The sequence below is a fragment of the Mercenaria mercenaria genome, chromosome 4, assembly GCF_021730395.1.
Source record: "Mercenaria mercenaria strain notata chromosome 4, MADL_Memer_1, whole genome shotgun sequence".
In the NCBI taxonomy this organism is placed as follows: domain Eukaryota; kingdom Metazoa; phylum Mollusca; class Bivalvia; order Venerida; family Veneridae; genus Mercenaria; species Mercenaria mercenaria.
Window position 1 is genome coordinate 82022596 of NC_069364.1, and position 14824 is coordinate 82037419.

Below are 14824 nucleotides of genomic sequence, written 5' to 3' on the forward strand. Positions count from 1 at the left end.
TGCAGGCGTTGAAAGGGAAGCTGATTAAAGGCCTAGATTCACTACTATATAAGTGTCGCACCCCCCCCCCCCCCCAAAAAAAAAATTCCAATATACAACTCCCATCTTATCTGCTGCTTATCAGCGATTATGTAACAGTTACTGATAAGGGCAATTAGTAGTCCAAATAATTGTACTCAAGAGTTGAATATCGTTATATTATTTTGACTTGTCGATATCCGCCTCTTCTCTAGGTAGACAACGTAAAATATCAAAATGTAAAATCTGTCTGCCCGAGGTCTCATTATTTAGACTAGGCAATTAGCACAGCAGGGACCTCAACTAGACCATGAAGATGTGTGCTGTGGAGTTGAAAGAAATTAAAATTTCTTCTGTGAATGTGGAATGATAATAATAATAATTATTATTTTGATATTATATAGATGATAATAACTATTATAATTACTTTAATGTTATAATAATAATAATAATAATATATTACATATAGGATGATAAAAGATACAGTAATAATATTGAAAATAATAATGATAATAAAACACAAGTATATAGTGAAAACTTCATGAGTTCTTTGTGCTGAAAAAAAAAATAATATAGTTATTGTGTTCCATCTATACTCAATTTTCATTTTTAGTTTGTTGCCAAAAGTGACTTTTTTCATGCTTTGCTTTGTAACTTTGAAATGCACATACTGTTTTCAATTTTAGACAAATGTTATCTAAAGTATTCTGCCAGCTTTAGATGAGTGAAAGTCACTTTTTTTTCTAAAATATCACAATTCTCCAGAATGAATTTGAAAAAAAAACTTGCATATTTCTTTATGAAAGTTTCTGATTATTTTATTATTGTGAAAATAAGTTTCTGATTATTTCATTATTGTGTTTGATCAACAACATTTTTCTTTACATAGAAATGCCTAAAAAAACCTAGTATAACTTTAAATGTTATTATTTATTCATTAATTTAAAATAAATTACATTGTTTCCCCTTCTCACTAATTGATACACTTGAAAGGTAGACTGACTCTCCAATAAACAATGACTCTTGTTTATTGGAACCATACTGTGATGGTCATTAGCCCCCAAACTGTGCTGGTGAAGACAGAAATCCCTTGGCCCACTGCCAAAATCCATAAAATAGATCAAATGGATATGCATGAATGAATTAGTTAGATTAACCAAATTATCAGATTGTAAAAAGATAAGCTTAACTGCTTATGTTATTTTGTTGTACAGTCTTAAATAGACTATAAATAAATGTTGTATTGTATTGTGTTGTATTGTAGATGAGGTAACAGGACATCTAGCCTATCCACTAGGGTTTTTCTAGCCGTCCGGTAATCAGTGATAATAATGATTCTATTTATAAATTTAGAATAGTCTAATAAATCATAATATTAAATTGATTTATTTATCACATTTTGTATGCTTCCAAACATACCAATATTTACCTGTACACAAACACTAGTCTTAATTCAGATCAAATATTCAGTATATTTTTGATTTTGATTTTTCAACAGCAGGTAAAATCAGAGGTGTGACAAATATGATAAATGGCTAAAAAATCAAAATGTAGCAATAAATTATATCTAGTAATGTGTTCAATAAAGTAAATGTTTTAACATACTGACACTACCTTTATAGAAGAAATTACATAAATAAATATTTGTAGATACGAAACAAATTTTTTTAATTGTTTAATAATAATAATAGATAAATATGTAGAAGTTGGGGTAAAAACAATATTTTTTTGGAAAATATTTAATGACATTTTAAAAAAAAATTCTTATTTTTGTGATCATGTTTAGGGCATGCCATAATTAAGCATGCTAAAAGGGGATTTCTACATTTCTGTTTTCTTTCTCTGTACCAAATATTATGACTCGACACTTTATCTTTACCTTACCTTTGAAACTTCTGTTTGTCAAATATTTCTCGGGAGAACATTAACAACATCAACATAACTGAAACACTTTTGAACAATGAAATTTTATAAGCAGTGTCTTTAACATAAAAATTGATTATATGAAGGTAAGTGACTTATTATCTAAACTGAAGTATAATATTTTAACAGAAAAAGATACATATATTATTTAATAAATAGATTGATTACCTGATGCCTAGAAAAAGAACATAGGACAGGCTAGGGTCTGGTTACCAGCTGGCTAGAATGCAGGCTAGGCGTCGGTTACCGGATGGCCAGACACTTCCATTTTGATATTAGAAGTGTCTAGCATACCTATCCGAAACCTGTTAATGATTGTCTAGTATGGACCTCATTTTTCTATATATTGTGGGTAATTATGTCTCCCCCAGGAGACATATTGTTTTTGCCCTGTCCGTCCGTCCATCCTTCCGTCCGTATGTCACACTTCATTTCCGAGCAATAACTGGAGAACCATTTCACCTAGAACCTTCAAACTTTATAGGGTTGTAGGGCTGCTGGAGTAGACGACCCCTATTGTTTTTGGGGTCACTCTGTCAAAGGTCAAGGTCACAGGGGCCTGAACATTGAAAACCATTTCCGATCAATAACTAGAGAACCACTTGACCCAGAATGTTGAAACTTCATAGGATGATTGGTCATGAAGAGTAGATGACCCCTATTCATTTTGGGGTCACTCCGTCAAAGGTCAAGGTCACAGGGGCCTGAACATGGAAAACCATTTCCGATCAATAACTAGAGAACCACTTGACCCAGAATGTTGAAACTTCATAGGATGATTGGTCATGAAGAGTAGATGACCCCTATTGGTTTTGGGGTCACTCCGTCAAAGGTCAAGGTCACAGGGGCCTGAACATGGAAAACCATTTCCGATCAATAACTAGAGAACCACTTGACCCAGAATGTTGAAACTTCATAGGATGATTGGTCATGAAGAGTAGATGACCCCTATTGATTTTGGGGTCACTCCATCAAAGGTCAAGGTCACAGGGGCCTGAACATGGAAAACCATTTCCGATCAATAACTAGAGAACCACTTGACCCAGAATGTTGAAACTTTATAGGATGATTGGTCATGAAGAGTAGATGACCCCTATTCATTTTGGGGTCACTCCGTTAAAGGTCAAGGTCACAGGGGCCTGAACATGGAAAACCATTTCCGATCAATAACTAGAGAACCACTTGACCCAGAATGTTGAAACTTCATAGGATGATTGGTCATGAAGAGTAGATGACCCCCCCTATTGGTTTTGGGGTCACTCCGTCAAAGGTCAAGGTCACGGGCCTGAACATGGAAAACCATTTCCGATCAATAACTAGAGAACCACTTGACCCAGAATGTTGAAACTTCATAGGATGATTGGTCATGAAGAGTAGATGACCCCTATTGATTTTGGGGTCACTCCGTCAAAGGTCAAGGTCACAGGGGCCTGAACATGGAAAACCATTTCCGATCAATAACTAGAGAACCACTTGACCCAGAATGTTGAAACTTCATAGGATGATTGTGCATGCAAAGTAGATGACCCCTATCGATTTTGGGGTCACTCCATTCAAGGTCAAGGTCACAGGGGCCTGAACATTGAAAACCATTTCCGGTCAGTAACTTGAGAACCACGTGACCCAGAATGTTGAAACTTCATAGGATGATTGGTCATGCAGAGTAGATGACCCCTAACGATTTTGGGGTCACTCTGTTAAAGGTCAAGGCCACAGGGGCCTGAACATGGAAAACCATTTCCAATCAATAACTTGAGAACCTCTCGACCATGAATGTTGAAACTTCATAGGGTGATTGTTCAAGCAGAGTAAATGACCCCTATTGTTTTTGGGGTCACGCCGTTAAAGGTCAAGGTCACAGAGGCCTGAACATTGATAACCAGTTCAGATCAATAACTTGAGAACCACTTGACCCAGAATGTTGAAACTTCATAGGATGATTGAACATGCAGAGTAGATGACCCCTATTGATTTTGGGGTCAGTCTATTAAAGGTCAAGGTCACAATGGCCTGTTCATGTAAAATCATTTTTTGGAAATAACTTGAGAACCACTTGACCTACAATGTTGAAACTTAATAGGATGATTGGACATGCAGAGTAGATGACCTCTATTTATTTTGAGGTCACTTGATCAAAGGTCAAGGTCACAGGAGCCTGAACAGTGACTTGAGAACCACTAGGCCAAGAGTGTTGAAATTTAGCGGGATGACTGGACATGCCAAGTAGATGATCCCTATTGCAGCCAACCATCAGTGTCTCTTCGACTTTCGCTCCTGACCCCTATTGACTTCTTGCCTATAGGACTTTGCATTAGGGGAGACATGCGCTTTTTTACAAAAGCATTTTCTAGTTTACATTTTGAATTTGGTTGCAAATGACATAGCATATAAGATTTAAGCAACCATCCAAAAAATTTAACGCTGTCCTTATCGTCCTATTAGTTGCATTACCTGCCTGCCAGAGTGGGTATTCTTTCGTTTTAATGACTCATTTGGCGCATTCTGAAGCATTTGATAATACAAAAGTTTTGGAGTACTAAAACATACAAACATTTAAAAAGAAGAAGAGTCTAGTCATCCAATAAGTGTGGGCAGTAAGCCTGTGTTTTAGGAGTCCAGTAACCAGACTCCTAGCCTGTTCTCTAGGGCTTTTCTAGGTGTCTGGTAATCAATTTATTGAAGACTGACGTATTTTTCCTCTAAAATACTATATTATACTTTACTTACAATGTAAGACTTTAGATATAAGTTATTTATATCTGATAAATATTTTCTTTTAAAAATAGTGCTGCTTATGATGTTACTGTCATTGTTTAAAAGCAATCCAGTTTTATTGTACCCCCATCCAACAAAGTTGTAAGGATGGATATACTGGTTTCAGGTTGTCTGTCTGTCCGTCCGTAGACACAGTCTTGTGCGCTCCAACTCTCCTCCTCCCCTTGACACAATTTAATGGAACTTCACAAAAGTGATCAGTAACAACAGTAGTTGTGCATGATGCATGTTACGTTCTTTCAGAATTTTTTTTTTGCAGAGTTACGGGACTTTGTTTTTGGTTACTTATATACATAGACACAATATTGTGCACACCAACTCTCCTCATCCCCTTGACACAATTTAATGAAACTTCACACAAGTGATCAGTAACAACAGTAGTTGTGCATGATGCATGTTAGGTTCTTTCAGAATTTTTTTTTGCAGAGTTACGCGACTTTGTTTTTGGTTACTTATATACATAGACACAATCTTGTGCGCACCAACTCTCCTCATCCCCTTGACACAATTAAATGATACTTCACACAAGTGATCAGTAACAACAGTAATTGTGCATGATGCATATTAGGTTCTTTCAGAAAAAAAATGTGCAGAGTAATGGGACTTTGATTTTTGTTACTATACTATATACATAGTCTGCATATACAATCTTGTGCTCGCCTAATCTCCTGAGCCCATGCATACAATTTAATGAAACTTAACACAAGTGGTCAGTAGTAACCCTCATTGACATGGTGCTTGTTAGTTTCTTTCAGAAAAAAATCTGCACAGTTATGGGACTTTGTTTTTTGTTAATATACTATATACATACAGTCTGCATATGCAATCTTGTGCGCACCTAATCTCCCGAACCCTTGCACACAATTTAATGGAACTTCACACAAGTGATCAGTACCAACCCTACTTGTGCATGGTGCATGTTTAGTTCTTTTAGATAAATATTCTGCAGAGTTATGGGACTTTGGTTGTTTGTTACTATACTACATACATAGAGTCTTTATACATACAGTCCACATAATTGTGCAATCTTGTTTGCGTCAAATTGCAATGTACTGAGTCAGTGCATGTGGGGGGTACATTCATCACCTTCAGTGATAGCTCTAGTTGTTGTTGTTGTTGTGCCAAGACAAATTTAGATGAATAGAAGTTTCTATGGTGATGTAAAGATAGAAGATTTGATGTACAGAAAGTAATGAGAAATGTTCGAGAACCCTCTTTTAGCATGCTTATGACATGCCTTACAAATAATCACGAAAATAAGTTGCTTTTTTAGCTCACCTGTTACAAAGTGACAAGGTGAGCTTTTGTGATTGCGCGGTTTCTGTCGTCCGCCCGTGCGTACGTGCGTCCGTCCGTAAACTTTTGCTTGTGACCACTCTAGAGGTCACATTTTTCATGGGATCTGTATGAAAGTTGGTCAGAATGTTCATCTTGATGATATCTAGGTCAAGTTCGAAACTGGGTCACGTGCCATCAAAAACTAGGTCAGTAGGTCTAAAAATAGAAAAACCTTGTGACCTCTCTTGAGGCCATATATTTCACAAGATCTTCATGAAAATTGGTCAGAACTTTCACCTTGATGATATCTAGGTCAAGTTCGAAACTGGGTCATGTGCCATCAAAAACTAGGTCAGTAGGTCAAATAATAGAAAAACCTTGTGACCTCTCTAAAGGCCATGTTTTTCATGGGATCTATATGAAAGTTCTTCTTGATGATATCTAGGTCAAATTCGAAACTGGGTCACGTGCGGTCAAAAACTAGGTCAGAGGTCTAAAAATAGAAAAACCTTGTGACCTCTCTAGAGGCCATATATTTCATGAGATCTTCATGAAAATTGGTCAGAATGTTCACCTTGATGATATCTAGATCAACTTCGAAACTGGGTTACGTGCCTTCAAAAACTAGGTCAGTAGGGCTAAAAATAGAAAAACCTTGTGACCTTTCTAGAGGCCATAAATTTCACAAGATCTTCATGAAAATTGGTCAGAATGTTCACCTTGATGATATCTAGGTCAAGTTCGAAACTGGGTCACGTGCCATCAAAAACTAGGTCAGTAGGTCAAATAATAGAAAAACCTTGTGACCTCTCTAAAGGCCATGTTTTTCATGGGATCTGTATAAAAGTTGGTCTGAATGTTCATCTTGATGATATCTAGGTCAAATTCGAAACTGGGTCACGTGCGGTCAAAAAACTGGGTCACGTGCCATCAAAAACTAGGTCAGTAGGTCAAATAATAGAAAAACCTTGTGACCTCTCTAAAGGCCATGTTTTTCATGGGATCTGTTTGAATGTTCATCTTGATGATATCTAGGTCAAATTTGAAACTGGGTCACGTGCGGTCAAAAACTAGGTCAGTAGGTCTAAAAATAGAAAAACCTTGTGACCTCTCTAGAGGCCATATATTGCATGAGATCTTCATGAAAATTGGTCAGAATGTTCACTTTGATGATATCTAGGTCAAGTTCGAAACTGGGTTACGTGCCTTTAAAAACTAAGTCAGTAGGGCTAAAAAAAGAAAAACCTTGTGACCTTTCTAGAGGCCATAAATTTCACAAGATCTTCATGAAAGTTGATCAGAATGTTCACCTTGATGATATCTAGGTCAAGTTCGAAACTGGGTCACGTGGGGTCAAAAACTAGGTCAGTAGGTCAAATAATAGAAAAACCTTGTGACCTCTCTAAAGGCCATGCTTTTCATGGGATCTGTATGAAAGTTGGTCTGAATGTTCATCTTGATGATATCTAGGTCAAATTCGAAACTGGGTCACGTGCGGTCAAAAACTAGGTCAGTAGGTCTAAAAATAGAAAAACCTTGTGACCTCTCTAGAGGCCGTATTTTTCATGGGATCTGTATGAAAGTTGGTCTTAATTTTCATCTTGATGATATCTAGGTCAAGTTTGAAACTGGGTCACGTGCCATCAAAAACTAGGTCAGTAGGTCAAATAATAGAGAAACCTTTTGACCTCTCTTATGGCCATATTTTTCAAGGGATCTGTATGAAAGTTGGTCTGAATGTTTATCTTGATGATATCTAGATCAAGTTCGAAACTGGGTCATGTGCCATCAAAAACTAGGTCAGTAGGTCAAATAATAGAAAAACCTTGTGACCTCTCTAAAGGCCATATTTTTCAAGGGATCTGTATGAAAGTTGGTCTGAATGTTCATCTTGATGATATCTAAATCAAGTTCGAAACAGGGTCATGTGCGATCAAAACTAGGTCAGTAGGTCTAAAAATAGAAAAACCTTGTGACCTCTCTAGAGGCCATACTTGTGAATGGATCTCCATAAAAATTGGTCAGAATGATCATCTTGATGATATCTAGGTCAGGTTCGAAAGTGGGTCACGTGCTGTCAAAAAATAGGTCAGTAGGTCAAATAATGAAAAACATTGTGACCTCTCTAAAGGCCATATTTTTCATGGGATCTGTATGAAAGGTTGGTCTGAATGTTTATCTTGATGATATATAGGTCAAGTTTGAAACTGGGTCAACTGCGATAAAAAACTAGGTCAGTAGATCTTGAAATAGAAAAACCTTGTGACCTCTCTAGAGGCCATACCCTTGAATGGATCTTCATGAAAATTGGTCAGAATGTTCACCTTGATGATATCTAGGTCAAGTTTGAAACTGGGTCACATGCCTTAAAAATAGGTCAGTGGGTCAAATAATAAAAACACCTTGTGACCTCTCTAGAGGCCATACTTTTCGTGGGATCTGTATGAAAGCTGGTCTGAATGTTCATCTTGGTGATATCTAGGTCAAGTTTGAAACTGGGTCAACTGTGGTCAAAAACTAGGTCAGTAGGTCTAAAATTAAAAAAAATCTTTTGACCTCTCTAGAAGCCATATTTTTTAATGGATCTTCATGAAAATTGATCTGAATGTTCACCTTGATGATGTCTAGGTCAATTTCGAAACTGGGTCACGTGCGATCAAAAACTAGGCCAGTAGGTATAAAAGTAGAAAAACCTTGTGACCTCTCTAGAGGCCATATTTTTCATGAGATCTTCATGAAAATTAGTGAGAATGTTCAGCTTGATGATATCTAAGTAAAGTTCAAAACAGGGTCACGTACCTTCCAAAACTAGGTCAATAGGACAAATAATGGAAAAACCTTGTGACCTCTCTAGAGACCATATTTTTCAATGGATCTTCATGAAAATTGGTCAGAATGTTTATCTTGATAATATCTAGGTCAAGTTCAGAATTGGGTCACATGAGCTCTAAAACTAGGTCACTATGTCAAATAATAGAAAAAACGACGTCATACTCAAAACTGGGTCATGTGGGAAGAGGTGAGCGATTCAGGACCATCATGGTCCTCTTGTTAGCTCACCTGAGCTTGAAGTGCACAAGGTGAGCTTTTGTGATCGCCCTGTTTCTGTAGTCAACAATTTGACTGTTAACACTCTAGAGGTCACAAACTTGGTCAGAAATTTACCCTGACAATAAAATCTTGGACAAGTTTAATATTAACCTGACAATAAAATCTTGGACGAGTTCGATATTGGGTCATCTGGGATCAAAAACTAGGTCACCAGGTCAAATCAAAGGGAAAAGCTTGTTTCCACACTAGAGGCCACATTTATGACAATATCTCTATGAAACTTGGTCAGAATGTTAATCTTGATGGTCTTTAAATCAGGTTCAGATCTGGGTCATGTTGGGTCAAAAACTAGGTCACCAGGTCAAAAAATCAAAGGAAAAGCTTGTTAACACTACAGGCCACATTTATGACTACTGATATATCTTCATGAAACTTGGTCAGAATGTTAATCTTGATGATCTTAAGGTCAAGTTAAAATCTGGGTCATGTGGGGTCAAAAACTAGGTCACCAGGTCAAATCAGAGGAAAAGCTAGTTAACACTCTAGAGGCCACATTTGTGATCATATCTTAATGAAACTTGGTCAGAATGTTAATCTTGTTGATCTTTAGGTCAGGTTCAAATCTGGGTCAAAAACGAGGTCACCAGGTCAAATCAAAGGAAAAGCTAGTTAACACTCTAGAGGCCACATTTATGACCATATATTCACAATATGGGTCAGGTGGGGTCAAAAAAAAACTAGGCCACCAGGTCAGAACAAAGGAAAAGCTTGTTAACAGTCTAGAGGCCACATTTATGACAATATCCCTATGAAACTTGGTCAGAATGTTAATCTTGATGATCTTTAGGTCAAGTTGGAATCTGGGTCAAGTGGGATCAAAAGCTAGGTCACCAGGTCACAAAAGCAAAGAAAAAGCTTGTTAACATTCTAGAGGCCACATTTATAATTGTATCTTCATGAAACTTGGTCAGAATGTTAACCTTGATGATCTTTAGCCAAGTTCCAATCTGGGTCTTGTGGGGTCAGAAACGAGGTCACCAGGTCAAATCAAAGGAAAAGCTAATTTACACTCTAGAGGCCACATTTATGACCATATCGTAATGAAACTTAGGCAGAATGTTAATCTTGAAGATCTATAGTTCAGATTCCAATCCGGGGCAGGCGGGATCAAAAACTAGGTCACCAGGTCAAATCAAAGTTAAAGCTTGTTAACACTCTAGAGACCTACATTTTGTAATTTTAAGTTTGAAACTCATGAGAATTGATCAGAATGTTTGTCTTGATGACCTCTAGGTCAAGTTTGAATCTGGGTCATGTGGGGTCGAAAACTAGGTCACTAGGTCAAATCAAAAGGAAAAGCTTGTTAACGCTCTAGAGGTCACATTTATGACTGTATCTTCATGAAACTTGGTCAGACTGATAATCTTGATGATCTTTAGGTCAAGTTCGTATTTGGGTCATGTTGGGTCAAAAACTAGGTCACCAGGTCAAATCAAAGGAAAAGCTAGTTTACACTCTAGAGACCACATTTATGACCACATCTTAGTGCAACTTGGTCAGAATGTTAATCTTAATGATCTCAAGGTCAGGTTCCAATCTGGGTCAGGTGGGGTTAAAAACCAGGTCACCGTCAAATCAAAGGTAAAGCTTGTTAACAATCTAGAGGCCACATTTATGACTGTATCTTCATGAAACTTGGTCAGAATGTTAATCTTTATAATATTTAGGTCAAGTTCGAATCTGGGTCATGTGGGGTCAAAACCTAGGTCAAATCAGAGGAAAAACTAACACCATAGAGGCCACATTTATGACCATATCTTAATGAAACTTGGTCAGAAGAATTAGGTGAGGTGAGTGATACAGGGCCTTCAGGGCCCTCTTGTTTAAAATTAAAATGTCATTAAAAATCTTCCACAAAACATTATTGTTTCACAGAAGATCTACATAAGTTCTGTTATTCAAACAGCATTAAATATGTGTACATGAATATTTATTATGCCCCCCTTCAAAGAAGGAGGAGTATATTGTTTTGCAGATGTCTGTCGGTTGGTCTGTCAGTAGGTCGGTCGGTCTGTCGGTATGTAGACCAATTGGTTTTCCGGATGATAACTCAAGAACACTTGAGCCTAGGTTCATGAAACTTGATAGGGAGGTTGGTCATGACCAGCAGATGACCCCTATTGATTTTGAGGTCAGTCAGTCAAAGGTCAAGGTCACAGTGACCTGGGACAGTTAAACTGTTTACAGATGATAACTCAAGTATTCTTGGGCCTAGGATAATGAAAATTGATAGGGAGGTTGGTCATGACCAGCAGATGACCCCTATAGATTTTGAGGCCAGTAGGTCAAAGGTCAAGGTCACAGTGACCTGGGACAGTTAAACGGTTTATTGATGATAACGCAAGAACACTTGTGCCTAGGATCATGAAACTTGATAGGGAGGTTGTTCATGACCAGCAGATGACCCCTATTGATTTTGAGGTCAGTAGGTCAAAGGTCAAGGTCACAGTGACCTGGAACAGTTAAACGATTTCCGGATGATAATTCAAGAAATCTTGGACCTAGGATCATTAAAGTTGATAAGGAGGTTGGTCATGACCAGCAGATGACCTCTCTATTGATTTTGAGGCCAGTAGGTCAAAGATCAAGGTCACAGTGACCCAGAACAGTTAAACGGTTTCCTGATGATAACTCAAGAACGCTTGTGCCTAGGATCATGAAACTTGATAGGGAGATTGGTCATGACCAGCAGATGACTCCTATTGATTTGAGGCCAAAGGTCAAGGTCAGAGTGACCCGGAACAGTTAAATCATTTCAGCATGATAACTTGAGAACGCTTGGGCTTAGGATCACACAACTTAATAGGGAGGTTGATCACGACCAGCAGATGACCCCAAGTGATTTTGACGTCAGTAGGTCAAAGGTCAAGGTAACATTGACCCAGAATAGTAGAACTTTTGTGTACATTTACCAAATAATTTCTGTTCCTTGTGCAATTACTGAATGCATCAAGGGGGGCATTTCATGTTCTACGAGCTCTAGTTAAATGTACAGCTTGCATAAATGTAGTATCAATTTGATAGAACCTTCACTTTACATAATATGTCTGATAATAGGGGTATTTCAACAGTTAACCTTACGTTTTTACTGATTAAATACTATAATTAAAAACAAACCATCAAGTTTTAGGTCTGAATTCAGCCTATAGTAGTTCTGTACAAGTAAATGTTGCTACCTTAATTAAGCAAACAAAATATGATATGTTATATCAATTCCTTACTCTATTCACATAAAAATTTATTCCCAGTTGCCTAGGGAACCTTTAGATGATAGGCCAGGCATCTTTTTATCTGACAGCTAGACACTACTTTCAGAAAAATTATCATAAATGCCTTCCATTATTTATAAGCATCTGCCACAAAATTATGTCTTCCAGATGTAGATGTAGCTGTTTGGTTGTCTGTTACAAAATTTGTCCATGCAAAGGTCAAAGTCACACTTGGAGGCCAAAAGGTTTTGATTTTTTTCTGTCTGGCCCATTACTCTGTTATCCATCAAGGGATTTTAATATTACTTGACACAGATTTCCCTATAATGAGACAATTTGACATATATACAACACCAATGACATACAGGTTATGAAAAATACTATCAAACATTTACCCAAATATTACATAACAGTTACCACATCCATTCAAATGAAGCAGTATGGGAGGCATGCACTTTTTCAGAAGTAGTCTCTAACGTTACGTTCATACATCTTTCTCAATTTCAGGAAATGATGAAGTTGGCTAAGGCTATCCAGCAGATTCTTTACTACATCCTTACTGTAATTAGCTGGATTGTGACACCTGTAGCCAGCGCAATATTCTCCTGGATATATGATGGCTCCTCTAAGGTTGTACCCCCTGTTGAAGATGATGTCTTACTTCAAAGTGCTGTAACTCTTGCAAGAAAAATAAGGTCAAGGGAGGTAAAAAAGATCTTTTAAACATATTATATTCCTTGAGATAATTTCATTTTTTTCTGCAAGTGTTTAGGAATTTATTTAAATATTCAACCAGTATGAAATATATAAAAAAAAATTAATTTATTATGGTTGAAATTTTTGTTCATTTGATCCATGCTGTCAGAGTAAGAAGCTTTTTGATAAATTAAAATGGTAAAAATTTATTTTTAGTGGCTTCAAAATTGATATATTTTCACTTTGCTAAAATCACATCAAAATAAATTATTCAGGTATTCAATAAGTATGATATAATCTATACTGGTTTAATTACATGATTGTAAAGCAGAGTTGTGGAAACTTCCATTTAAATCTGATGCATTTTGGATAGTTGAGGGCAGTGGATGTAATGGAGAAGTATATAAGCCGAGTGACAGAGATGCATGATCATCTGAACACTGTTGTAGCAAGAAGGTTCTCTGAGGCGAGGGAAGAGGCTCAAGCTCTAGATGAGGAATTAGACAGGAAGGCTGCAGATGAAAAGTTCTCAGAGAAAAATAAACCTCTGCTTGGTGTTCCACTGTCTGTCAAAGAAGCATTTTGTGTCACTGGTAAGCCACTTTTTGAACCCGTTTACCAACTTTCCTAACACCTTTTGACAGTTACTGTGATCTGATTATTAAATTAAAGTACATTTTGTATTTTATTATTCTTTCAAATATGGAATATAATAGTCACTTGCATCAGGTCAGGCCCTTTTATATTCACTGAAATTTTAAGCGTTGTACATGTCAGCTTCAGCTTTCAACTATAAACTAAAATCTAAGAAAAACTCTCACTTAATTCTCTCAATATTACTATTCCTAGAAGCTTGATTGCAGCACATACAGTCAAACTTTGTTCACTCAGACTTAACATGACCAGTAAAATTTGTTCAAGTTATCTGTATTTCGAGACATGAACAAAATACATTATTTAGGAATTCTCGGGACTCAACATTGAGTTTGAATAGGGTAGTGTACAAATTATCTGAGTATGAGCAAATGTACGGTATGGTATGGTATGGTACGGTACGGATCGGATCAGATCAGATCAGAAAACATTATGTATAGCTATTTACCAACATTGATAACAAAACAAGTAATATGCAAATCAACACAATGTCATATATTTCACAACATTGGCATGTGCATAATAAATACATGTTAAGACCTGTAAGAATTGCGCTAATCTTGACCAAAGGCCTAAATACTTCTCTGAAAAGTGACAACATAAAACCCAAAAGGAAAAATAGACGCAACTGTGTATATTTAAGAAATATATTAAAAAATCAACTAATGTACATAAACAATCATTATTGTCTGTGTTGTTGTTTGTCTGAAAGAATCTTCAGTGTGGATAATACCTCACCTTGATGCAGCTGAACTCAAATTTAAAGATGATTCATGAATTTGCTGATAATTTTATGCAAGATTTTTGGAGTCAACTAGTTTTTTTGAGAAATTTACTGTGTTTCATTTCAGGAATGCCTAACTCAGGTGGTCTTGTATCTCGTGGTATATTCCGAGCAGAGAGTGATTGTCCAGTTGTTGGCAGGTTGAGAGAAGCAGGAGCTATACCATACTGTATGACCAATGTTAGTGAACTCTGTATGTGGTATGAGTCAGCTAATAGACTTTATGGGCGCTCTAATAACCCCTACCATACTGGGAGAATTGTTGGAGGAAGCTCTGGTAGTGTACTAATAATTCTCCCAATTCTTTTAATACTGGCTTTGTTGAAATATTTGTTAGGTATTTTCTGTATTATGTTCTTTAGAATGCCCGTTTTAT

At 36.8% G+C, this 14824-nt stretch overlaps 2 protein-coding genes across 2 annotated transcripts in view; one reads left to right on the top strand and one right to left on the bottom strand.

Annotated features, from left to right (window-relative positions):
- LOC123553032 (tumor necrosis factor alpha-induced protein 3-like) overlaps window positions 1-14824 on the bottom strand; it is a 58550-nt gene that overhangs the window by 16713 nt on the left and 27013 nt on the right. The gene's annotated exons all lie outside the window — the stretch shown is intronic.
- The window catches only part of LOC123552294 (fatty-acid amide hydrolase 2-like), a 30609-nt gene that overhangs the window by 398 nt on the left and 15387 nt on the right, over window positions 1-14824 (top strand). The window contains exons 2-4 of the mRNA XM_045341842.2: window positions 12822-13019; window positions 13384-13603; window positions 14516-14725. Of these exons, the coding sequence (XP_045197777.1) occupies window positions 12822-13019; window positions 13384-13603; window positions 14516-14725 (628 nt within the window). The remainder of the gene's footprint in view (window positions 1-12821; window positions 13020-13383; window positions 13604-14515; window positions 14726-14824) is intronic.